At 39.3% G+C, this 27,833-nt stretch overlaps 2 protein-coding genes across 3 annotated transcripts; both read left to right on the top strand.

The window, feature by feature from the left end:
* Positions 1-235: 235 nt before the first annotated feature.
* On the top strand, positions 236-11,411 carry LOC129094341 (uncharacterized). Of its 2 annotated transcripts, XM_054602469.1 has the most exons (6): positions 236-314; positions 4,738-4,889; positions 7,869-7,988; positions 8,649-8,673; positions 9,629-9,676; positions 10,756-11,411. In XM_054602469.1, exons 1-6 carry the CDS (start codon positions 275-277, stop codon positions 10,989-10,991), a joined length of 621 nt encoding a protein of 206 aa, XP_054458444.1. In that variant the 5' UTR covers positions 236-274; the 3' UTR covers positions 10,992-11,411. The 2 variants fall into 2 exon arrangements, with proteins under 2 accessions (XP_054458444.1, XP_054458445.1); XM_054602470.1 differs by lacking the exon at positions 8,649-8,673 and having other exon boundaries at positions 10,756-10,773.
* A 13,667-nt stretch (positions 11,412-25,078) lies between these two features.
* On the top strand, positions 25,079-27,163 carry LOC129094152 (E3 SUMO-protein ligase ZBED1-like). The gene is made up of 2 exons (XM_054602192.1): positions 25,079-26,191; positions 26,447-27,163. The coding sequence occupies exons 1-2, from the start codon at positions 25,079-25,081 to the stop codon at positions 27,161-27,163; spliced, it is 1,830 nt and encodes a 609-aa protein (XP_054458167.1).
* The last annotated feature ends 670 nt before the right edge of the window (positions 27,164-27,833 follow it).

The following is a 27,833-nucleotide window of genomic DNA, read 5'->3' as shown; positions in this document are numbered from 1 at the left end:
TACTGCTGATCCATTACATTAAGTTAATAACACTTATAATAATACTAATAATACTCCCTGCAGTGTGGCTATTATTAGGCTACGTTTACGTAAGCACCGGGCCTGAATATGACTATTTATATGACAACTGTTTCATCATTTATTACGTATGAAAACTGGGCGTTACAAACAAAGCAATAGGCGGATATAATACACATTCCATATCAACTATATCACCTGATCTCAGAGAGCAAACGTCCGATCCGCAGACAGGAATCTAAAGAAGATTTACGGGATGTTTTGGAAATACATACTCACGATCACCGTCACCACTGGTAAGTTTATTGTCTTTTAATACAAAGCCGAAATAAAACCATTAAAAGCATCATAATCAAATGAAAGAGAAAAAGAACTAAGCAGATAGCCTACTCAAAAGAGGAAAGCAACGTGTATGGGCTGCAGGATTGAAAATAAGTAACATTGCAGAGAATACTAATGGTAAAATAATAATCCGAAATCTATGTGATGATGATATATTTCCTGATTTTATGGGATCTGATTCCTGGAAATGGAATAAATGAATATTAATATATAATATAATATATAATATAATAATATATATAATATGAATAAATAAATGAAATATTCCCAGAAGAATCGGAAGGGAGGCTGGTAGTTTTGGGGCTTTCCACCTGCAGGACCAGAGGTAGACGTAACACAGTCAGCTCCATGAAAATGAAAAATTGCGTCACAGTTTCTCGCTTTCTTCCTGTTATACCACAGGTTTGCACAACCAATCTCACAGAATAAATATCAAATAGAAGTGTGGGAGGTGAAATTAACAGTTGTATGTTTGATCACTGGTTTGGTTGGAGTTCTGATTTTGTCAAATCAGAACTCCAACCATTTTGTTTTCTTCAAAGTATCAATGTAATCCAGTGAGAGCTTCAATGGGCAGGCTCACACTGCAACGAATGGATAATTCAGCATACCTTTAATGGTGATCATTTGCCAAATTGTAAACAAATACTCCATGCCAACACTATCCACGAAAATATTAATATGTTATATACTTAATATAATGTATTACTTATGTTGTGGGGACATGAACCAGTTTACACAGTCACATTGTGGGGACTTCCCTTCCTTGGTGACAAAATGCATGTCCTTATAAGATCTATACTGTATATCATTACATAACAGGGTCAAGACTGGGTTTAGGTTTAAGGTAAAGTTAGGTTTATGTTAAGGTTTGTGTAAGAGTTAGGGTTAGGGTTAGGCAAGAAAGTGTTTATGGTTAGCATCTGTGGTTCACAGGTTTAAGTTAAATAAACAAACTGAAGGTGACAAAGCAAAAGAGTAGCGGGAAACCCCACCTGCCTTAACAGATCATTGTCTCTGCCACGCCTAAACCTGGGGACAGGTTATTGTTTCCCGTGTTGTGTGACTGTGTGAGTCCCTGAATTGTGTACCTATGTGTGTGTCCACGGCTAATCTCGCATTCTGCTGCAGCGAACTGCATTATAATTTTGGTGGCCAGTTAAGGTTGGGATGACTCACACTTTCTCAAAACACCTTTTATTACCTGTTTTATTCTGCCGTTGACTGATGGCTTACTCCTCACTCCACGCTGTCAACCGGCCCCCGGCTGATAGGGGCCGCTTTTGCTAACACAGCTGAGTGCGTCTCTGACTCCCAGCCGCTACTCTGTGGCCAGAGATACAGTGGGGCTTAAACAATAAGCACACTGTTATTGTTATGGACGTTTGTTTGGCTAACAGCTAACGGAACTATCAGTACACACACTGCTGAGTACCTCTCGTCAGCTGCTTTGCGGCGTGTTTGCACACATATCGGCCTGCCTGCTCACCGGCGAGGCAGAATGCTGTGGCGGGGAGTTGAGTTTATCTTAGTGTTTGGGCTAGATTGTACAACTTTGAAGACACACCTGTTCAAAGCAGCACATTTTTAGTTAATAAACCGGTAGTAGAGGTGAAGAGGTGACAGGAAACCAGCAGACTATGTCAGTTGTGGTGAGCAGCTTAATTCATTCATGTTTTTACTTCACCACATACCAAACAGTCAGCTGCAACCATAATTTATTTTAATTGACTGAGCTTATTTATTCTTATTGTGTCTATTATATCTGAGTCAGACATACTTTAGAAAGTCTTTCCCTCAGAGCTGCAGGTGAAAATTTGATTTTGTTTTCCTTTAAACCCACCCTGTGAGGCGCGTGTGCAGTAAACCTGAACCAACAAGGACATCTGCACAAGCACGCCACCATGCTTAGAGGAAATAGTCAAGCTTAAGTGGAATCAAAGTGTAAAGCAAACAATCCACAAATCTGTCATCTTTATCAGAGCCTACAGGTGTTAAGTTACTCAGAGGATCAGTCGGACTCTGCTGTTACTTTACAGTATGTATTTGTTATTGTAAACAAATCTAAATTATAAGACAATGGGCCCCTGTGCACAGACATGTGACTTTTTCCGTCTGAAAAGGTATTTCTGTTGTTTTTGAACTCTTATTGTGCTCAGTGTTTGTCTCTTTGTGGTTCATTTTTGGCGATTTGAGTCTCCCTGTGGTTGTTTTACGTATTTGTGTTGTGTTGAGTCACTCAAGTCATTAAGTTTGTCTTCATTATTTTAATTTGATTTTTGGTTCTTTTTTGTGTTTTTTCTTTTGTCTTTTTGTGGTTGTTTTGTCTTTTTGGTGTCATTTAGAGTATTTGTTATGAGTCTCTTTGTAGTTGTACGTGTCTTTTTGTCCAGTAATCCATTTACTAACCTATCTGTGGCTCTCAGCTCCAACCAATGGAATTTGTTAAGGGTGGAAAACTGTATAGTATCAGCAGATTAATCTTTTAAAAGACTGAGTTTGTAATTTATTAAAATCTCATTGTTTTCTTCACCTCTTGTTTCACATGTCTGAAATGACCTGGGGAAAGACAGACAGACGGATGTCTGTTTGTTTAGGTGCAGGTGAAAGTATTGGTTTCCTTTTCCTTTTCACACACCTTCAACAGGGGAGTGTCTACTGCCGTGTTAGTCATCTGTTCACTAAAGTGGAATGAAAAGGGAAAACATTTTCCATATATGTTGCCACTACACCAGAGTATCTCCAACTCTTTCAGAAGTCAAAAGCCACACATCTTAAAATCCCCCTTAAAAAACAAGTTGCTATTTAAACTTGAATACATGTGGTGTGAAGTTAATCCCGCATTCTTTATTTTGTTTACTTTTGAAAAAGTAAAAGTCATCTGTGGAGGAAGAGTGAAAGGAAAATAAACTACAAGAACACTTGCTCACTATATAATAAAAAAAATACATTTATATACTGCCTATAAATGCTCAATAGGGGGAATGCTTCATAACCACTTACATGAGTCATGTGTTTTTTCCAAGTTGTTAGCTTGAACTCCAAAACTCCCAAAAAGGCATCTACCCTGCCTCATGGCTGTAGTGTTTCCATGGTAACGGCCATAGCTCAGTGCAAGTATTATCACATAATATTCATCTACTTATATGTTAAACTTTTTTTTTTTTATCAGTTTATTACATGTAAAGTATATCTGTATAAAGTAGCTTGTAACTGGAATAAACGTAGTGGAGTAAAAGGCCAATATTTCTCCCTGAAATGTAGAAGTATTAGTATTTACTCAAAAAAATACAAATACCTAAAATTGTACTTAAATAATATCATTACATGGACAGTTTATTCATTTTTCAGTTACTGTACAACTCTACCACAAATATATGATATTTTATTTAATAAATTATTTATGTTATATTTTAACTTCTGAACCATTTTGTCTTCTCTTAGACTGCTTCTCTAAAATGTTGGATATATGAAAATAAATAACCTATTTCAAGGGCGAGACAGCTCTGTGATTAACTGATCCGAACTCTGACTCTGATCTGAGTTTATCTTAGAGAAACCAAAGCTTATCTCAGTCCTGACTGAACACGTTTCCGCTACACTTAGCTCTGTTTACATTTACTGTTCAATCATTCTGTAAGAGATCTGATAACAATCAGGATTTATATTCATCATATAAAGAACTTGCTTTGTTTAATACGTGCTGTGATAAGCTGCCTGAGAGAAGATATTTAAAAATGAAATGAAGATTACAAATACACTTTGACTGACCTCTTATTCACTTCACTTCATATTGTTTCCACAGTCCACATCCCTCTGTCTTCATGTCCTGACCCCGTGTTCTGAGACCTGCTGGGACAAATAATATAGAATAAAACATACTTGTATTGTAGATTGAAATTTATAGCAACCTTCATAAAACACGTGCTTAAATGCTAAATATAGCATCACTGACCCCAGAGAAACAACATTTCATACCTACTGTGTTCTTGTACGTGGATGGGTTGACGATAAAGTTCTCTGATAAGATTGAGAAAAGATCTAAATGAGATGACCTGATTCATTACAGATTTTATATTATTGCATTTGTTTTGTGGGTAATTTGTCATGAACAAATTATAATGTTGACCTGATGATGGTGCTGGATGAAAAGTTACAGGATCACCAGTTATTAAAATTAACCCTGAGGGGAACATGAATGTGTGAAAGCCAATTCCATCACAACCCAATACAACAGTTGCATTGTACAGTAATGCACTGCATCTGCATCACAATACATTAATAAAAAAAATGGATATGAAGTGCATTCTGAAAGATAAAATTACTGGAAGTGCCTGATTTCACAAACTGTTTTTTTTTGTCACTGTTCATTTTCAGGTTTTAATGTGCAGCAGATGTTCCCTACAGCTGCAGCCAAGGCCCCATCACCTCTAACATGCATTGTCATCCAAGAGGCTGATGGATTAATCTACAGTCTGTCCCGACCGCCCAGTTCATCCAATTGTGAGACTTGGTGGGAGCTAGAGAACGTAAGTCGTTACCCTCAGCCACTACTGGGTTTAACAGAGAGGATCTTTAATAAGCTGAGATCAGACTTTAGGACACATTCATGCCGACACTTTGGTTGCTTTTGTTCTTCTCCTTGTGCTGCTACCTTGTCGTGGTGGAGAAGGTTGTGTGTCTCTGAGACCCTGAGAGCTGTGCCGGCTGGGAGTTTCATCTCCCTGAAGGTTCAACCGAGCCGGATTGGTCTTAGGTGAGAGGTCCGACCAAAAGCAGCACACCTCGGCAAATGAGGTTAGGGGGTTGGTCATGGCACCAACAATGTCAGCCGGGCTGTAAAGTGACAGCAACAGATCGACCGATGTTCTGAGCCAATGCTAATGACCAATATCAGGGCTAATCCTGGGTATCCTGGTTGTATTCCCAGCCTACATTTCAGCATTTTGAATGTGAAAAACGATTTGGTTGCACCTGTTGTGACACTCCGGTTGACAAAATTCATAAAGCTCTGAACAAATACGTTATTAATCTGCTCTTGATTTCTCATTAGCAAAGATCAGTGTAGAAAACATTAAGGGAGCCTGCACTAACGGTCACTTTCGGTGGTTAGAATGAAAAATGTCAACGCCCAAATACAACTTGAAACTTAACTCTGCAAGCATGTGTCTGGACTCAGCCAAAGAGTGTTGGTGAGGTAAGAAGCATCACTCGGACGAGAATTAGTCTCTATGAAAGGAAATGGATCAGGACAGCGGAAAAAAATAACTGAGCGGGAAATCCACCAGTTCAGGCCCAGTATCGTTGGTGATGACGTATTGAAGTATTACTCTGCTGGACTGGAATAATGGATAATTTTCTCTGAATTAACTTAGGATCCCCCACAATATGGCACTTATAAGTAGAAGGGATAGTGTCACTTTATGAAACATTTGTGACGTTTGTAACAACAAAGGAAACTATGATCTCATGAGTCATTCATTTTGATCTCAACTAAACAACTGTAAAGCTGCGTGACTGCATTTTTTACGTAGGCGACGGCCTAAAAAATTTCCCCCAACATTTCCCTCCACATTCTGGCATGACAACACACAAGGTTTAAAAAGGTGGAAACTATTTTATTGTCACTGTTCCAGTTGTTGATAAGGGAGAGGCAGATTATGTCTGTGTTTAATATGCTGGAAACATATTTTTGCTAATTTTTGCAGTCGGTTTAGTTTCAGGTTCGAGTTGCTGATATCTGGGCTGCTTGATACATTGTTGACGCTCTGAAACGAAAGAGAAACACACACACGCCTGTTCTCCTACAAGAGAAGATTATCTTGTGGTTTTTTTTGTTGTTTATTGTAAGTTACAAAGCTGTAATCGGTAAGACATCTAACCCTAAGTTAACGCAATTGAAGTGACATTTTTTGCATTTTTGGTGGCAGCACAACCAGATCAAGTCATCTTCATATATGCAAATGTACGGCACTGATACGTAGTGCTGGGTGTGGTGGAAATTAAATGTATTAATTTCCCTCTGAGAAATAACCCTGATGAGAAAACTCTCAAATGTCTTTAAGAAATTTATTGAACAGACACTTAGACTAATTCAGCTGAATGGATAGAGCTCCTTCCCCACGGATGGTTCAGAGGTCTAACCCCGGTTAAAAAGTTTAGCAGAGTATATACAGTGGGTACGGAAAGTATTCAGACCCCTTTAAATCTTTCACTCTTTGTTTCATTGCAGCCATTTGCTAAAATCGAAAAAGTTCATTTTTTTTCGCATTAATGTACACTCAGCAACCCATCTTGACAGAAAAAAACAGAAATGTAGAAATTTTTGCAAATTTATTAAAAAAGAAAAACTGAAATATCACATGGTCATAAGTATTCAGTTTAATTAAACACAGCTGGACTCCAATGAAGGAGTAGAACCATCTCAAGGAGGATCAGAAGAAATGGACAGCATGTGAGTTAAATATCACAGGAAAGGGTCTGAATACTTATGACCATGTGATATTTCAGTTTTTCTTTTTTAATAAATTTGCAAAAATTTCTACATTTCTGTTTTTTTCTGTCAAGATGGGTTGCTGAGTGTACATTAAAGCTAGGGTGGGCGAAAACAGCCGTTGAGATTCCGTCGCGTGCTCTCTGGCCTCTCCCTGCCACGCTACCTGCTGTAGCTCCTCCCACCGAACGTCAGTTATGCGCGTTCATGTGAATTCAGTTACATTGATAGGAAGACGAAACACGCAGGGACGCACCAACGTCGTTGCCAAGGTGACCGGACAGTCCCACAGCCAATAAGAACGGAGAATCGGAGCCTCGCTCTGATTGGTCAAAGTGTACATGAGCGGTGGCAATTTTTGGGTGCGGCCCACAGAGGCAGGGGAGAGCAAAGTTATGAGCAGATATTCTCAGAGCACTTCACCTACATATAGCTGACTGGCTATTAGGACAGTTTTGCCAAATATTACAGTAAAGAAATTACCCACCCTAGCTTTAATGAGAAAAAAAAAAGAACTTTTTCGATTTTAGCAAATGGCTGCAATGAAACAAAGGGTGAAAAATTTAAAGGGGTCTGAATACTTTCCGTACCCACTGTATATGTTTCACACAAAACTAAACTGATTGTTCCAGTTGCACATTATCTCGTCCCCATAGTAACAGTTAAGTGATAGTATGGTATGGATACAAGTTACATAGAGAATAAAATAATAAATTGCCACCACACTGGGAAAAAGTGCCTGTGATGGTGGGACATACTGTTCCAGTGTGTGGATAAGCTTTACTCTTTTACTTCTCCTATGCCAGGACTGAGAAGATTTTATTTGCTATTGAATGACACTGGAAACTCCCTAAATCTCCACTCATTTCCCCCCCGTCTTCTTCCTTTTTTATGAACAGTGTAATGGAATGTGATTATTGTGAGCTCTGGAAAAACTCCCAATTACTGATTGTCTGATTGTGTAAGCGTTTGTTTTTTAATCTACTAAATCTGTACCTGTGTGTTTATTTTACAGAAAACTGTCGTTGCCCGGAACTCTAAAGCTGACTTCAAGCTGGTCCAGAATCTGACGGACCAGTTCCTCACCCTTAATTTCTGCCAGTCCTACCTGCACTACGCAAGGTCCTGCTCTGAGGTAATGAACCACTTCATATCCAGATTCAGTTCCAACATCAGACACTAACAATTCAACAGGACACGCCTAGACATATGAAATTTGGTAAAACCTGGTAAAACAGGTTGGGATTCCCCACATTTGGTTGTAATCAGCCAGATGAGAAACGTGTTAGAATGCTAACATTTGTTAATTATCAGTAAACACAAAGCACAGCTGAAGCTGATGGGGAACAACATTAGTTTAGCAGGTATTTTAGCATAAACTAATAATGTTTTTTCATTTTTATTAATCTTTTTACCTTTACAATTATCATCTATATAAGTGGAAAAAATCCAGGTAACTATTATGAAATAAAAGCAGCAACCCTCCTGCATTAAGACCACATAACAACGACCACATTATTTGAACTTCCTACTACCCAAACCTGAAACAAGTCCGGACATGTTTACTCTAAAAAAACTCAGGCTGCACTTCCTGTATCTGCAAAAACACAAATCCTGAAAGCATCTTAAAAATAATTTAATCACTTAAAGTGTTAACTAGCTGACTATTTCACCTACAGATCTTTGCAAACATCTGGTATTAGAATCGTGTTCACATTTTTGATTGTTGCAAGGTTAAAATATAATTTGGGAACTTTCCTCTCACTGATTTCTGTAAATCTCTTTGATCCTGTAGGGCTGGGAGGAAGCCCACTGTAGAGGTACGTACTTGTTGTCTTCAAACGCTCTACTCCTGATGTGGGAGGTTTAAAAGAAAGTCAAAACCTGAAGTGCCCAGCAAACGTATTTATTCATTCTGTGCTACTGTCACAGAGAAGGGAAGAACTCAGCAAAGATAACATTTAGTGAAAGAAAAAATGATCTGAAGAATAACTATTTGATAGCAGTACAGAATGCCTCGGATCCTTACTGTATTACATTTTTATATTTTAAATTGGAACCTGGCGCCTGAATCTTGTGTTTTCCTTTACATTCATTAAGTGTTTGACGCTCCACATTTCCAGGGGAGGTTCACAAGACCTCTGCTTCATATGTGTTCCCATCAATGTAGAAATAAAATAGATTATCAAACTATGGATTGACAAAACACAGCCTAAACCTCTTTAATTTAACCACTGAGTAGAATGCAGAGGGCTGATTTTTTTTTTTTTAAATGCATCGTTATAGTTCAATAATGATCGAGGGCCACTAACGCTTTTCTAGTCTATAAAATTCAATTAAATTCAAAAGTTCCAACAGGATAGTCCGTTGTTATGCAATACTTTGGGGAAATTTGAATCATTAAATTATTTTTCTTTTGGAGCCAAAATGTCACCAAAACCTTTTGTGTCTAAATTATACAGTTTTTATCTCAGTGAAAATAGTCATTATAAAAAGGAATGAAGCATAGCATCAATATAACAGCTGAGTACTTGCCAATGGTTGTGTAATTATTTTACAGATTAAAGAAACATATGACAAACTTCTCATAATAAATGGTTTCACTAATAATATCAGATGTCAATAAATACGTTTCAATCCACCTGTTTTTATGTAAATCTTCTGTTAATGTATCAAAAAACCTGCTATTGGGAAAAAATGACTCCATTTTCTCATCTGACTTTTTTTCTTCAACACATTTACTGATTTGTTCTCTCCTTTTGTTCTGTCCTTTAGTTAAATGCAACCTCATCTTGGATCCCAATGCTGATCCCACAACCACTGGTGAGTCTTCACATGTTTCCTCAATAAATTCACTGCAGGGTGTGGTTTTTAGATCTTCACCTAAAGTGTATAAAGAGCCGTTTATTATCCGCATAAACATGTGCAACAGCCCTGTCTCAAGTAAAGTCAGTAGAGTAGAAAAGACCAGCAGAAGAAAAAAAACAACAACTACTGTCCTTTTTTGTTACTTGGTGTCAGTCACATCTTGAAACACTGAACATCATACAGCTTGAATAATGAGCTGGGGGGAAAACCAGATACACTAATATAGCAACACCCACTCCTTTGTACAATACAAGAGTCATTCACTTTGTGGTTTACCCATCTAGCACTGTGCATCAATTAGAAAGTGGAAAATGGAAGAAGAGCAGAGACAGATAATTAAAAAGGGCACACCCTAGTTTGTTTCTTGTAAATATTAGAAAAGAGATAGTTTGCCATACAGGGGTTTTGTCACATCATGTATTTCAAGAGATGGATTTACAGTTTTTAGCAATAGTTAGTTCTATCAAATGTTAACAACTTTGAATATGAAGATAACAAATATAAATGAAACTTCTTGAACTCTAGCTGTTTTTTTTATTCTTTATTTTGGCTTATATTTACTTAAGTCTCTTTGACATTATATGAGCAGATAATAAAGTGCATGGGGAAGGCAGTGGGACTACATTTCTTACCTTATTTACTCAGTCAGTTGAATGTACCACCTTTTTACTCCAAACAGGTTTAACAAACAGGGGAGAAAACACAACAAGTAGTAAATAAAAAAATGTTTTTTTATTAAACCAAACTGAAGAGAAACTTTTACTACTACTAATTCCACTTCATACTTCTACTCCGCTAATATACAAAAGCAGATGTTTAACCTTTTACACCCGACATTTATTTGATAACTTTAGTTCCTTTGCAGATTCAGATTAATAATACAACATATAATTGAGATAATTCAGTCCAGACCAAAGTGGCGGACCGACAGACGGTCATCCATAGAGCCACGTTGCTAACATGGCTAATAACTCATTGACAATGTTTTTGAAATACTAACATATGACCTATTTCCCTCGTCTGTCTCCTTTCAGTGAACTCTACGTTGATTTGCATCACCAAGACTTGGTGTCTGACTCAGCTGATTTTTGCACTTGGTGTCATCGGTATCATTCTTCTTGTAGTCGGTGTCCTTGTGGTTCTGCATCCCAAATGCAGAAGAAGAATATGTGCAACCATGGGAGCTTCGTACATTCCTGCAAATCAGCAAAATAACATGGAGCAAGAGGAGATGACAGAGGTCAACATAAAGACATATGTTGGGAGCTGATATGGTACAAAACAACAGTGGCTGAACAAGGATGAAAACTGACTATCTCTAGATTAAATGTAGCCACTGTTCTTTATAATAATAATAATGATGATGTTATTTTTTTGTTATTCATACAAGTGCCTTCAAGTCTAGTAAAGCAATATTAAATAGAAATAAACAACCTAAGTGTTACACATGCAAAAATATTAAATAGAAATATTTGTAATGGGATATTTATAATATATATATTATATCTGAAGTTATATACCTTATTACTTAAATATAAGTAATAAGATATTTAAAATGATAGTTTTAGGAGAGTTTTAAACTTTAAACTTAAAGCCCAAAGAGAGACAACAAAGCTGTTTTTACAGATGCTCATAGAAACATACCAGAATAATAAAAAAAAAGTTTTAAATGGTGCTTTTGAAGCCCGATTTTCCCTCTTAATTGCGTGTAACTACATTTTTCTGTTTTTCTTCGTATTGTTAATGAGCTTCAGTGGTCAGCCTGCTCTCTGTGGAAAGACCAGGATGGCCCTGTCAGCCTTAGACCTCATCAAATATGAGCCAGTCCAGCAAGCCGTTTTTAGCAATTTAAATAAAGTTAAATGAGTTAAAATGGATAAGCATTAATGGATTAAGTATTAGAATATGATCTAGAGATATACTCAAAGACTTATTCTTGTCTTTATAGTAGGTGACAGTGACAATGTGTAATGTTCATTGAAAAACACTCAATCGTTGTTCACAAACTTTCACCAACTTCCCCATCTTTCTAGGTTTTACCCTGGCCAATGGCATTTTAAGTAAAACTGTGATGTGCGCATTATAATGTGTGAGTCAACAGCTATTAATATTTTTAGTGCTAGTTGATGAAAGTCACATGTTTCCGAGTAGTTTTAATCATTTAGCTCAATGATCAGACTGCTCCTATGGAAGTGTGTTACATTTTCAACCCTCCAGTCCGTTGGGACCACGTGCTCATCAGACGTTTATCAAAATACACTCTTGATTTTTTCAAAATACACTGTAAGCCAAGTCAGTCTTGGCTTACAGTGTTGATACTGGAAGAACGTGGCTGCACTCATGGAGCCACCACATTTCTCCCAAACGATCCAGCAAAGCCAGCATCTGAATAAATCAGAGGCTAGGAATAGGCTGTGCTGTTGCAGAATCACATTTTCCAGACTTGGATCTTGCAGCCGTAACGGAAGTTTGCGAGATCTAGTCTGGTTGTAATGGTGCAGCTCTGGTTTGGAGCTCAACCGGATAGTCTTTTCACTTGAAGAGCTGGTTTAATGTTCTCATTAGCTAATGTTCTTGTCTAGAATCAGTGCCCTGATACACCAAGCTGACCTCAAAGAGCTGATGCCGCCAAGGAACGACTGACTCTTTTGCGTCCACACAGCTTTACCAGGTCGCTTTAGGAGACACCACTGTCCACAGAGAAGAACGGCTAAATCTCTTCTTCGAATTCACAATGTAGTTTCCCCAATATACGTATTTGTCAGACAACAGAATTAATTCAAAATAATCATAATTTACAAGTTGCTGTGCTGCAAGTCATCATTTTATAATCACAGCGACAAAACCAACATAATTCCAGATTAATGACAACAGTTTAGAATTGATTGAACCCAGAGAGTTGTTTGTGATGTAAAGTTCTTTCTAACTTTCCTGTCACACAATTCACACTTGGCAGTTTATATTTTTTTCCCACACTGATACACTAACACAGAGTTTTTAGATTTAACCTAGAACACTGTTTAGGGAAAGCTGCGTTTTTAAGCAAAAATAGTCTGGATGGAGGCATTCACTCTCTTTCCTCTCTATAAGCCTAAAGCTTGGAGGCATGTTTAACCATTGAGAATCCAATTCAATTAAAAAAAAAATTCCCCCCACAAATTCATACCACTCTGCCAGCGCACAATACCACTGGATTAAATGCTATAAAATATCAACTTTACACACAACCACGGTGGTCAGCCATAAATGACCACCCACGGCCCGATAAGAGTCCCCAAAAACCAAAGGTTGGCTTGGTGTATCAGGGCTTTTAGCTGCAGAGACTTCAACAGTTAAAAAGGCTTCGAATCCTAAATCCCGAATGTCACCAGCCTCCGATTACCGTGGAGGTCAGAAGGTCAGAGGTCACAGCACCTAAATAACTACAACCATGTATGTACATACCACATACAGGGTTGGATTAAAAGTCCAGTGACCAAAACATGATCCATGGTTGACTAATAAGGGAATGGAAATAAATAACGGAAGATAATTGTCCGTCGGTTCATCTGACTGTAAAACCACATGATGTGGAAGGTCAGAGCTCTAACTGATCGATAGTGTTATTGATCTTCAACTGTGGAAGTTGGGAGATGTATTAATTATAATGCATAATAAATAAAAGTCATATATTTCCTAATATATTTTCTGTATTGTACAGAGAAGTTCATAGTGTGATATTAAGACTCAAATGTACAAGCATGAAGTTTGTACACACTCAGTTTACTTGTTTGATCTCAGGGCTCCTGGACTCCAGAAATCAGCCAGATGTTTTATGTGAGAAGACTGTAGATTCAAATCCTTACATTGTAGAAGCTGGAACCAGCAGATGTTGGGTGTGTTGCTTGATGAATTATACATAATCAATTGATTATCAAATAATTGCCAAGTAAAACCAAAACTAGGAAGTAAAGGACGCTTAAAACCTGGGTTGGAGCTGCAAAGTTATGGGATCATCAAAATGAGTGATTCATTTTAGAATACTGACTCATTTGATCATGATTTTCAAATTCTGATTAATGCATCTTTAAAGACAATGAGGTATTGGTCAGGTTATTATTGCTTTGCCTCATAACTATGATCACTCTCTTTCCTTTAATGTGTACATTATTAATTCATATTTGCATTTTAAATTACTCAAGTATCATTTAACCTTAATGTAACTCTTAAGTCTTTTAGTAAAAGTGATTATATGGATTTGTTGTGTTTTTGGTGGGTGTAAAAAAAAAAAAAAAAAGAGTGATTCGCTATGAAATGATGTTGCTTGCAGATTATCTTTGAGGCTTTATGTGTGTTGTTTCTGCTAAATAAATTATTTGAAATGGCTGTCTGAATTGTATTTTCTTTCACCAGCAAATTAACTCTCAAAATCAATGTGTAACGATTCACTGATGTTAAAATTCAACACATTGCACCTTTAGATGTTTACATTAATCCTTTTTTAAGCAAAGAGATATTTTTTATTGTCTTCAGAAAGTCACAGATGTGAAGAATGTTCCTCCGTCCACTGCTAAAATAAAAACACTGGTCTTAATACATTGAGTGATAAGGTCTTTAAGTACTCAGCAGCCGCAGATGTCATTTATAAATCCTCTGTGAAGCTGTAAAATAGTTTGTTTGTATCAGATTATTTAATTTATCATCAAACAATGCAAAACAACGAGCTAAATATAAAAAATTGTCTTCATAGCCACTGAAGTATTATTGTGGAAAGTATAACTAAGTACATTCACTCAAGTACTACATGTTTTGAGGTTATTGTGCTTGACTTGATTTCTATTTTCTGCTATTCTATAGTTAGACTACTTTGATTTTGCTACATTTCAGAGAGTAAATGTTGTCATCTTAGAACATATGCTGCGTTATTATAGACTACATATAGATATGTTGATGGATAGAACACACCAATAATCATACAGTCCCACGCTCAAACATTTTCTATTTTCAATAACTTTCCTGTTAGGCTACCTGAACTTCTGCTGGCAATAACTAAAATACAGTCAACAATCGGCGGTAGGACAAACCTTTGCTCCACCTTAACCTACACTAAACCAACTTAGCACATGTGCAACGTGACCAATATCAGGCACGTCTCTTAAAGGAGTCATTATTTATTTTAACTAAGTATATTTTGAAATAAATTAAGTATAATACTAATAATACAAAATTGCAGTGAATGTGTTTTTCCCCCCACTGTGGTGCTTACCGTTTCCAGACATCTCATGTTTTAAGTGTTTTATTTGTTAACCGATTTGCGGTTTCCTAAGGGGAAGTGAACGAGCGAAGTCAACTTTCAGCCTGAGACTCAACTCAACACGCTGCTTCCTCCGGTAAGTTTGGCGTTTTGATTACCTTCCTTTGCTGTCATGTCTCTTCATAAATAGAATGATTTACGGTGGCCGTTAACTGACGCGGTGAACAGATACAGCAGGTTAAACAAGCAAGGAGACAGAATGGACACTTTAATAATAATAATCAAGCCTTTATTAGTCCCACAATGGGGAAATGATGTCTCTGCATTGAACCATCCCGGGGAGCAGCTGGGGTTGGGTGTCTTGCTCAAGGACACCTCGGCATGTTGCCGGTAGAGGGGTTAGAACCACAGACCTTGTGGTTACGGGACAAGCTCTACCTCATGTGCCACAGCCGCCCAAAACTTTAAGAGATCGAGTCTTTTTACTCCTAGTCTGATTTAAGATGGTATCATTTAATCGCGTGATATCTCCTTCCTCTGTGGAATGGTTGCACAGGTATGCACACGCTGGGTGTGTCTCTCCTCCCATTCAGTGTCATGAGATTACATCTAGAAAGCCACGTTTGTTAGTTAGTTCATTCGTTAAAATATGGTTATTTTCGAAACAAACTTTACTGATAACTTAAAAGCACACTTCTCGCGCTCCAGCTCTTCTTTTCACAAATAAAAAGTTATGCAAATGTTTCTCACGCATCTCCAGCCTGTAACAGGAAGTTGCACACATGGCGCATCCACAGGTACCAAGATGATGGTAGTTTCTTAGAATCTTCGTTGCCCACGTGTTACCAAAAGTTATATATAGCTGAATAGTATGCAGCCTGGCCAACATGATGAAATATGTTGTTATTGTGCTTTTCATCCTATCACAGAAAAGGAAGAGGCTACATTTGAAGTGCTGCATACATGTCTTACAACCCTTCCTAGAGTGACAAGAGGAGACGTATTAAAAAATATATGGTCATAGTCAAACCTAGTTTGAATCATCTTCTGTTGAGTGGAGTTGTACAGGTAACTCCATGCACACCTTGTGCCTTTTTTCAGGCTGCAGTCCTGGTATGTATGCAGGGCTGTTGCAGCTACTGTTGTGGAGGCTGGGTTCATGTGTTGGGGGTGATTAAAAAACGTTATTATTCTACAAATAAAAATATAAACTTGGTCAGTACTCAATACTTAAAGATTGGACTGGTTTTAGACCAACAAACACTAAATAAAATACAGGACCAGGGCTCGGTCAAACAGTCAAAGACCTCACTGCCACATTGATGATCATTACACATCCACTTTTTCAGTATTAAGCAATGAAGCAACTTTTTGGACACCAGTTAGAGGTACATTTGTATGTGACACCCATCCTCGCGTGTCTAGATGTGCACTGTAAAGAAGGCAATGTTGAGAGAACTCGATATTTCTAGGCAACAAGCAGACCACATCTTTACTTCAGGATATTTTAGGTAGGCTTTGAGTTCATCCAATTTGGATTTTTTTTCCCCTCTGTTAATCTTTAACTAAAATCTTCATGCAGAATCTTTTTCCTGTACTGCTAGCAATCGTAACATGCCAAGGAATTATCGTCCTCAATACATCAAAATGACTCACTGTACCTTGCACATACTGTTTTAAGAGTCTGTGCAAGGTACAGTGAGTCATTTTGGAAGTGTACAGAGGACATTTAGTCAACGTCATTCATTATAGTTTAACAATTTCAACTTGAAACTGGCAGACGCATTTAATAATACCGAGACTAATACAAATAAATCACTTTTACAGTACAAAGGATCAGTCAGCTTGGAGTGAAAGCTTTGCTATGAATCATAGATTAAGATTAAACATTGTCAGGGCTCAAACTAAAACATGACATGAGCTTGATTTGTTTAGTGGAATGCTGTTATAGAGATCACGTCTGTTGGGGTCAAATGTATCGACATAAGCGGATGATTATTTTTAATTGAATTTAACTGTCCCTTATTTCTCTTGGAGATTACCACCTTTTTGACATTTGCACATCCATCACTTGGAAAGAGAAATAATGAAATGAACACGGTGATTTTGTTTTTCTAAGGCCTCTCTCTTCTCCCCAGATGTCTCTCAGTTGTCTCCGCTCCTTTAAGCCAAACATCAGTCATGTGGATCGGCTGTACGACCCCGACAGTGAAGACGGTCACATGTATTCGGGCAATGGTACTCCTCTGCTCTGCTCCTCCACACACCCACCTGCACCCTCTGGCTGTAGGGTATGTTCCCACCAGTTCGTCTACGCCGTTTGCTCCAACCTGCTGAAGAACGTGAAGCTAGTCATGGAGGGAGGTGGTCAACCAATAGACCTCATCGAGAGCGGTAAGAGCTGAAGTATGACTGAGGTTTACCTACTCTTAAATCAAAACTCAAGTTCGTGGTCATACCTGTGTATCTGGTTCCACTAGGCTTAGAAATAGCCACTGGCTTGTAACCCTTCCGGTATTAGTCATGACAGTTCAATTGGGAAAAAACCCAACATTGTTTCAAAATGAATTGTGTAGGAGTTCAGCACTCTACTGGGTGATTAGGAGGGCATCCTACTAATTATAATAACTGTAAACTGTTATGTGTGTGTTTTATCGCAGAGTGCCCTGGACTTTTTGGTGAGTGTTTTTTAGATCTGTGATTTACCCACATGATTTACGTCCGAGTGGAATATCTGGTGAGTAAATTACTCTATAACGGACTCTTATCTTACTTTCAGGCACAAATGGAAATGCCGACCTGTCTGGCGACGACACGGGTGAGTAGTTCGGACTACCAATCAGGGGGTTGCTCATTGGTATACTGCACACCCAGGAAACACTGGGGGACGTGTTTACATTACATTACATTAGTCATTTAGCAGACGCTTTTATCCAAAGCGACTTACAATCAGTAGTATATTACATATCATTCACCCATTCACACACTGATGACAGGCTACCATGCAAGTTTACTGAGAAAATGTTTCAAATGAGGGTTTAACTAAATCAGATTGCACCATTCAAATTTAAGAATTGTCTCAGCCAAATAAGACTCATTCATTTTGTTCCTGTCTGCAAACAATAGAGAAATCAGCTTGTTTCAAGTTAGTAGTAGACATTCAGTTTATAATGAGATAAATATCTGATTATGCTAAGCCAACTGATTTTATTTACAGTTTTTTTTACAATGTTTCACAATTTGATGCATGTTGTGTTATTTTTGTGAAATCTAAAGTTTTTCACATTTACGTCATTATTAAACAGCATTTATCAAGTGTCAGGTCAGAGAGGTCGACCATAGTCCATATTACCGAGTGGTGGAAGTAGTACTAATGTACTTTACTTAGGTAAATGTACTAAAACCACTCAAACCCAATTCAAAATTGCTCAACCAGCGAGCGAGACAGCGAGCTGGAGAAAGAATAAAGAGTGGGACGGTGTTGATGAAAACAAAGATGTGAATCTGAGTAATAAAACGTTATTTCTCACGGCGGTTACGTTCTAAAGCACAAATAAACACATCCACACCTCTATTACAAACCTGCGGGAAGGTGCAGAAAGGCTTCATCCTGCTGTGGCCTGTACACAGTCCTATATAGCACCACGCAGCAGAGAACGGGGTAAACACATACACACAGAGAAGCACATACAAACACACAGCCATGTAACAAACTGTCCTCCGACGCTTTGTATTGACGCTAAATAGTGTCGTACTTTTACCATCGGTACGCAGAGGGGCCTGAAAAGTGCCGATGTCTGTTTTAAGCAGTTTATACATTGTTTTTAAGAAAATTGGTTACATATTATACCTTTAAATATTAATAGTAGAAATATGTCCCCTGTGACTGTTGTACTATTACATATTATATTATTAGATTTTTATCACTCATCCATTAATGTCAAAGCAGGATTTAGGTGGAGCTCATTTTGAACTATTAACTAATCATTATTGTTATTTTCAATATAGATTTATCTGCTGATTATTTTCTCCATTAGTGGACTGATTGTATTTGAAAAATAGTGGGAAATGTTGTCATAATGACCCAGAATTTTGACCAACCAGCAGTCCAAACCTCAACATTATTACAGTTATTACAATTATTAAAAGAAAAAGTAATAAAACTTAACATTTGTAAGGGTAAAATCAGTGTTTTTACATGAAAAAACTTAAACCATAAATATAGTTACAGCTGTACAACCTGTTGGGTAATTATAAACATTCCATTTTCTAAACTTTCATATGTTTTGTGTGCAAAAATCTTAATTTGTAAAATAACTTAAGTGGTCTGGTAAATGCAGTGGAGTAAAAAGAACAATATTCCCTATTCTAGAAGTAGAAAGTCCCTTAAATAAGTAAAGACTCAGTAACGGAGTAAATGTACAGTGTTACATTCCACCGCTGCTCATCTCACTCCTCTGTGGTTTCTCCTGTGGCTTATAGGTGCATCGAAATGGTGGCTGCTCCTCCTCCTCCTCCTCCTCCTCGTAGTCATGATATTCCCCTTGGTGGCTGTTATCAGGAAACATGAGAGAAATAATCTAGAAGGGTAAGACGGAAAGTACTGCACGTATAGTGTGCATGAAACTGAATGAATCGTTGGTTGACCTTTAACCCCTCCTGTGTTCACAGAGTGGAGAGCGCTGTAGACTCCAGTGAGGTGGAACCTGACGCTGAATCTATAGTGTAGACATTTACCTCTCCACCAGTATTGTATCTAAACATAAATTATTTTCACATTTTTTTAATTAACTGGTACACCGATATTTTCACTGTGTATTTATTTTTAAGTTAAATAAAAATGTGTGATCATTTTAACCTTTTCATCATTGCTTCATTATTACAACTTAGCTTTCTAAAGACATCACATCATCTTTGTAGCCAAAATAAACAAGACATGTCACTGAACTGTGTAACTGTGTAAAGAAAAGTGTCCCAGTTTTGTAGCCTTTTTGACTTTACATGCCTATATTAAACATTTAATGTTTTCAGAACATAGTCCATATTTGTTTGAAAGTTCTGCTTTCGGCACCACTTTACTCTTTTTGGCATGAGCCCACATGTTCGCATGTTTCAGGGGGTGACAAGGAAGGAAGACAGGTTGTCAATCACACGCATTTCATGTGCACAGTTGACGTGCACGATTGCGTGCACTGTGAGAATAAATGGGCTTCAAAATAAAAGCAATGCGGTTTTAGTCCACTCATAAGATAATTAGAAAATATGTTTTATTTTCTAATTATCATGTAATCTTTCGCGGGCCGGTCAGAATCATCCCGCGGGCCGTACAATGCCCAGGTCTGATCTAAGGTGTGTCTCGTTAATCAGTGGTCCACTGAGGCCTGTTTTCAGATCCTCGGTTTTCCACAAATAGTTGAGTGATAAGATAGTTTCGTTTTTCAACAAAATCCGTTTTCCAGTAGATTAAAACTCCAAGAGTTCGTTTCCACAGCGGGGCCTTGCAAGAGGTCAACTCGTGTCCAAGTTCAAATGCACAGTGAGGAGGCCGAGTGGTCTGCTGACCTTTTATAACCTCGGTTGCGTCGTCTCCATGACGTTTTCTGACGCACGTGCGTTCGTTGGCGTGAGCAAGACAGCGAGACATTAGTATTATATATATACATTACATTACATTACATTACATTACAGTCATTAAGCAGACGCTTTTATCCAAAGCGACTTACAATAAGAAAATGTAAAAAAACATATAAAAAAATCACGTTTGTTAATTAGTTAGATATTTTTTGTAACATATTTGTGAGTTGAGAACGAGTCTTAAGACTTCAAGCCCTTATATATAATACTTACTTTACATTAGAAGAATAAGAGCAATAAGAGTCATCCTGAATGTGAACTTTGAGGGGCTCTTCACATAGCAGTCCTGGGGGCCTAAAGGCTCAGTGGGTATCTGAGTCAGGGAATCTGTGTAAAGTTCAATTCAATTCAATTCAATTCAGTTTATTTTGTATAGCCCAGAATCACAAATTACAAATTTGTCTCAGAGGGCTTTACAATCTGTACACATGCGACATCCTCTGTCCTTCCCTCACATCGGCACAGGAAAAACTCCCCTAAAAACCCCTTTAACAGGGAGAAAAAAGGAAGAAACCTCTGGGAGAACGACAGAGGAGGGATCCTTCTCCAGGATGGACAGAATGCAATAGATGTCATGTGTACAGAATGAGCAGCATAACAGAGATACAACACATTCAATGTATATGACATAAATGATTCATATAATAAGACTACTTATAATAACAGCAGCAATTATTATAGTAGAATTATAATTATGAAAATAGGGATAGTAATGTGATTAATAATAATAATCGAAGTAGCAGTGGGTGTCAGTCGGCTCACAGCAGGAGGCACGACTACGGTCCAGGTACCACAAGGATTCATGGAAACCTGCAGAGCGAGAAAGCAAAAAGGGCTTCAGGGTGGAAGTAAAGCTAAAATGCTTAATGGTACAGGTAATAGTAATAGTAATGTGACTAGTAATAATAATGGTGGTAGCAGTCGGTGTCAGCAGGGCCGTAGCAGGATGCACGACCACGGTCCAGGTACAGCCACGATTTATAGAAGCCTGCGAAGCGAGAAAGCACAAAGACTCCGGGGTACAAGCAAGTCAATAAGCGTAATAGTACAGGCAATAATAATAGTAATGTGACTAATAATGATAGTGGTAGTAGTAGTGGGTGTCAGCAGGGCCTCAGTAGGTGGCACGATGACAGTCCAAATATAACCCCGATTCCTGGGAACCTGCGAGGCGAGAAAGCACAAGAACTCCGGGGAAGAAGCAAAATCAGTAATGTGCATAAATAGGAGATTAATACATAAAGATGGAGGGAGAGAAGAGGAGAGAGGAGCTCAGCGTATCCTAGGTAGTCCCCGGCTGTCTAGGCATATAGCAGCATATCTAGGGGCTGGACCAAGGCCAACCTGAACCAGCCCTAACTATAAGCGCTATCAAAAAGGAAGGTCTTAAGCCTGCTCTTAAAAGTGGTGAGTGTGTCTGCCCCCCGGACTGAAACTGGAACCTGGTTCCACAGAAGAGGAGCCTGATAACTGAAGCCTCTGGCTCCCATCCTACTTTTATATACTCTAGGAACCACAAGTAACCCTGCATTGATGGAGCGCAGCTCTCTAGTTGGGTAATATGGAACTATAAGTTCCTTAAGATAAGACGGTGCCTGGCCCGTTAGAGCTTTGTAGGTAAGTAAAATAATTTTAAATTCTATTCTTGATTTAACAGGGAGCCAGTGCAGAGAAGCTAATACTGGAGTAATATGATCTCTTTTCTTAGTTTTTGTTAGAACACGTGCTGCAGCATTCTGGATCAACTGTAAAGATCTAAGAGACCTATTAGAGCAGCCTGATAATAAGGAGTTACAGTAATCTAGTCTACAGGGAACAAATGCATGAACTAGTTTTTCTGCATCGCTTTGAGACAGGATTTGCCTGATTTTCGCAATGTTACGTAAATGAAAAAAGGCTGTCCTTGAGATCTGTTTTATATAAGTGTAGCCCTGTGTGACGCACACAAAATGTATGGTCACATTTTTGTTTATTTGATTAATATATGATGTAATGTACTGTTAGTTAAAATATTCAATGAAATAGAATCATCTATTATACTAACTTCCTCAGAAGTGTATTTCACCCTGTGGCCACTAGGCGGCAGTGCAGCGCTGTGGTTCAGGATGTGCGCACGCAACGTCTTCCCACAGCGGGAAAACTCTCAATGAAGACGCCACAGAACTGCCTGCTCTCACAGGTTAGTAATATATGTAAATACAAAATAAACACCATTTAAATAGAGACCAATGTTTATAGAACAATTGTTAAAATTTGTGTTTCATGTATTTGTTTAGAGGCAACGTGAGTTCGGTATTAAGACTGACTGTCGGATGCTAACGTTAGCTTAGCTGAACGATAATAGCAGTACATTCCCCTGGGTTTTCTGGCTCCTGCACATCATAATATTTGTGAATAATGAAGTGATATAAATCTGTATGTTCAATGAGTTGTGTCACACTGAGTATGTTGGTTAAATGTGACCGAAAGATGTATATTAGTGTTGCCTGTTTGTTAGCCTGTGTTAGCCTCGTCGTATTGTTGGCGCCGCCATTGTTAGAGATCCGTGACGTCACCTACACCACAGCAGCTGTGGGACGGCTAGAGAGATCCGTGACGTCACCTACACCACAGTAGCTGTGGGACGGCTAGAGAGGGTTTGATGCCCAGCTGTCCCAGTTATACTGGCTGGATGGAGTGATAAAGTGGGATAGTGAATATATGAATGTGTGAATGTTGCTTAGTTAAGTTGTTGTACATTTATGTGATTTTGTGAAAGACAATGCACTTGAAAGAAATATGTAATAAATATAGCCCGGGAAAACTACCAATGAAGACGCCACAGAACTGCCTGCTTCCTCATTTATTCCTGTTTTCACAGGCACACATCATCTGCACACAGGCTCTCTAGCACTGAGACCTGTAAGTACGGACACCATCAGAGCAGTAATAAGTGTTTATGGAGTTATGGGAAAAAAGAAAAAGAGTAACAACATTTTTCTTTTTCTTTTTATTAAGTAGGGGAGGGTGTGGCACCCTGGACATTTGAATGGCTACAATTATTTGCAGGATTGTTAATGTATTAGTGTGTGTTATTAACTTGTCCCCCACACCATTATTTTCTGGTTATTATAATTTAAAACGCTTTGTGTTACTTCTAAACTAACCTGCTTTCACTTTAAGTAATCGGAGGGCGAAAATCACTTTCGCCAATAGGGGGCAGTAGCGGCTTCTGTATGGTGGTGACGCTGTAATTCTTAAGAGAAGCAAGTTAGTGAAGCCGTAAGAAAGGACAGTCAGGATAGCGGCAGTGGAAGATATTCACCCGAGACTGTCTTTCTGTTTGTATTCACAGGTGAGAGAAGTACACAAGCGTCATATACATTATGTTAAGTTCACATGTTTTCATGTTTATGAAGTGTTTATTGTTGACATATAAGGCAGCTAACTGAAGCTAGCATCAGTAGCTAAACTAAGAAGGTCGAGCCCGCTGGCTGTTTGGCGCCAGCGTGACGTCACTAACCTAGCCTATAACTGCATTGTTCATGCAGGCTGTACACAGATACATGTGTAACCTAACCCTAACCCTGTACACAGATACATGTGTAACCTAACCCTAACCTAACCCTAACCCTGTACACAGATACATGTGTAACCTAACCTAACCCTAACCCTGTACACAGATACATGTGTAACCTAACCTAACCCTAACCCTGTACACAGATACATGTGTAACCTAACCCTAACCTAACCCTGTACACAGATACATGTGTAACCTAACCCTAACCTAACCCTAACCCTGTACACAGATACATGTGTAACCTAACCCTAACCTAACCCTAACCCTAACCCTGTACACAGATACATGTGTAACCTAACCCTAACCTAACCCTAACCCTGTACACAGATACATGTGTAACCTAACCTAACCCTAACCCTGTACACAGATACATGTGTAACCTAACCTAACCCTAACCCTAACCCTGTACACAGATACATGTGTAACCTAACTAGGGCTGTCAAAGAATATTCGAAGTTCGAATATTCGTTCGAACTGTATCCAAAAACGCGAATTCGAACGTGAAAATTAATATTCGAATGTGAAAAAACACTCCCGCGGTACAAGCGCCTAACTGCTTTGTGAATGAGCCTCTGTCTGTTCGCGATGTCCCTCGTTTTAAAGTAAGGAAATGCCCAGCAGGAAGCCGCCGCCCACCAGCACTCTCAACGAGACGGCAAACATAGAACACATACTGTACAAAGTAATCTGATAGGCTACTGTAGGCCTACAGCGTAATCTGATAGGCTACTACTGTACGTGCATGTGCGCGGGAAGTTTCAACAAACCACTGCAGCTCAAACACAGAACATAGCTACGTAATCTGTAACTGATCTGATACTGTACGTACTGTACGCACACATACCCGGGAAATGTAAACAAATCACAGCAACGCAAAAACCAAAAACAGCTACGTCATGATTATATGTGAAAAACCGTTATCAGATGAAAAATGGCTGAAAATACAGAACACGTCGCGGCTGCATCAGAGTCGGGGAGGGAGATCATAACCCCCCGCAACCTTACAAGTGCCGTGTGGAGGTTTTTTGGCTTTTGGGCTCAGCGGGGAAAAATTGTTGAGCCAAGGCATAAGGTTATTTGCAAGCTGTGCAAAGTTGAATTGGCCTACCACTCGACAACCAGCAACATGCGGGCACATCTGTCCACGGCGCACCCGGGTGAGCTTGAGAGCGGACCAACGGCCAAACAGCCCCGGCTCGATTATTTTCTGAAGCCCGCTGCCACAAGCTCGTTGGCCGCACCGAGACAGGAGGCCATCACTGAAAAGTTGGTGAAATTCGTCTGTAAAGGCATGAGGCCAATAAGTGTGGTGGAGGACGTGGGATTTAAAGAGTTCTGCCGAGAGATGGAGCCCAGATACCACGTCCCTAGCCGTGGGACTGTGACATCGCGGATCGCGGACCTGTACAAGAGAACTGTAGACCAACTCAAGCTGTCACTGCAGGGGAAGGACGTGGCTCTTACCACGGACGGGTGGACCTCATTATCGACGGCATCATATGTCACAGCCACGGCCCACTGGATCAACGAAGACTGGGAGATCTTAAACAGCGTGCTCCAAACCAAAGAGCTGAAGGTCAGCCACACTGCAGAGAATGTGGGCCAATGTCTTGCAGAGATCCTGTGTGTTTATGGCCTGAAGGAGTCTGTAATTTGTGTCACCACTGACAATGCCACCAATTACATAAACGCGGTTGAAAACCATCTGGAAATGGTTAATATACCATGTGTGGCACACACAATCAACCTGGCTGTACGGAAAGGGCTCGCGGTCAGAGGCATTGAAATCCCCATCGCTAGGCTGAAAGTGGCGGCTGCACATTTCAGCAAATCCTCAGCAGACAGCTACCTCCTCCAGAAAAAACAAGAGCTCCTTGGGTTGAAGGCTGAGAAGCTCATTAATGACTGCCCAACGCGCTGGAACAGCACGTACGATATGGTTTGCAGAGCATCAGCGCAGCAAGCGGCCGTGTCTGCCGTCATCTTTGATAAGAAGCTGTCTCGAATGGAGCTGTCGATGAGCGAATGGTCCATAATGGAGAAGGTGAGCTTCTTAAATAGTAGGCTGCCTATCGTGAATGCAAAGCTGTTGTAATAAGCATACAGTGTGTCCAAACATGTATGGATTATAATCAATATAATAACATATAATATTATAATAGGCCTATAATATTATAATAATTATAATCACCTATATTTTATTTAGGCTACTTTTATAGGCCTAGGTTTATTTTATTTATATATATATATATATATTGTGACGCCAATGGCCTATGTTTTATTTACTTGTTCATTGCAGGTGCAAGAGATCCTGAAACCATTCAAAGTGGCGACGGAAGCGCTGTCTACGGATGCCTATCCAACAGCGTCGGCTGTCTTGCCAATCATTCATGTTCTGCTTGCACAGCTCAAGCGAACGCCAAGCGAAGAAGAACCGCCAGCGCTGCTTGAGATGAAGGCAAAAATAGCGACGGATCTCAAGAAGCGATATGGCGAGGAAAGGGTCGCACGTAGGCTTTTGAACAAGGCCAGTTATCTGGATCCTCGTTTCCACCAACTCCGTCATTTGGAAGAGGACCAGAAACGGCAGGTGCATCTGGCAGTTTTGGAGGAGATGAAGGCAAATGTGGGAGGAGGGAGGGATGAGGCTCCCGAAAGACCACGCGAGCAGCAACCCAAATCTGCGTTGACGGCCATGGAGAGTCTCTTCGGAGGCGTGTGCGACACCCGCCCAAACCAGGAGCAGGACATCAGTCTGCTGCTCCAAAAAGAGATGTCCATGTATGAGCAGGAATCCCCCATACCCCCTCAAGAAAATCCACTCATGTGGTGGAAAACGTCGGGCGGCAGATACCCTCACATTGCCCAGATGGCAAAAAAATACCTCTCTATCCCCGGTTCTTCAGTGCGCTCGGAGCGCGTCTTTTCCTCCGCTGGCAACATTGTAAACAAAAAGAGATCAGCCTTGGCACCCTCCAACGTAGACTATCTGGTCTTTTTGGCGAATAACTTGTGAGCGCGACGGTGGCAATGCACTAATATGACAGAGTAAATTGCAGTCATTTGTTTTGTTTGTTTTTTTCGCTGTTTTTTGTTTTAAGAATGTTAGAAGCCAGCTTGTTTTCGTTTAAGTGCTTCAATTTTAAGGACGTGTTTGTAAAAATTTTTAAATTGTAGGATATTATTACTATTACTATATGTTCACTTGCTCGGAGCGCTCCTTGTCGTTAAAAAAAAAATATTGCAGAGTTTAGGTGGGAGAACGGGACATTGATTGTTGTTAACTTCTTTGTTAAGCACTATTTTGTTAACGTTGTAAATGTGTTTAAATAAATTATCAATGATGTAGGCCTATCTTTGGGTTGTTTTGTCCCGGGTTCGAATTAGGCTATAACTTATAACCAGTGCTTAATTTGTCAAGTGGGAGCTCCCGGAGCGCACAGGCACAGGCACACAGGCGCGCGCCTGTCTCCGTGGCATGACAACAAACATTCAATGACTTGCACACTGCAACCAGCACAGTAGAGAATAATAAAGTTCATCTTACTTACATCGCGCTCCCCCTTGCTCCCCCTCAAATTAACACCAAGCAAGCCGCTCTCGCAGATATTCGAATAGTTCGAATTCGTGATTTTTTTCCAAACGAACATTCGAATGTCATTTTTGAGCAATTTTGACAGCCCTAA

This window comes from Anoplopoma fimbria, chromosome 8 (genome assembly GCF_027596085.1).
Source record: "Anoplopoma fimbria isolate UVic2021 breed Golden Eagle Sablefish chromosome 8, Afim_UVic_2022, whole genome shotgun sequence".
In the NCBI taxonomy this organism is placed as follows: domain Eukaryota; kingdom Metazoa; phylum Chordata; class Actinopteri; order Perciformes; family Anoplopomatidae; genus Anoplopoma; species Anoplopoma fimbria.
The sequence above is the reverse complement of the archived record's forward strand: the minus strand, read 5'-3'. Positions and strand labels throughout refer to the sequence as shown.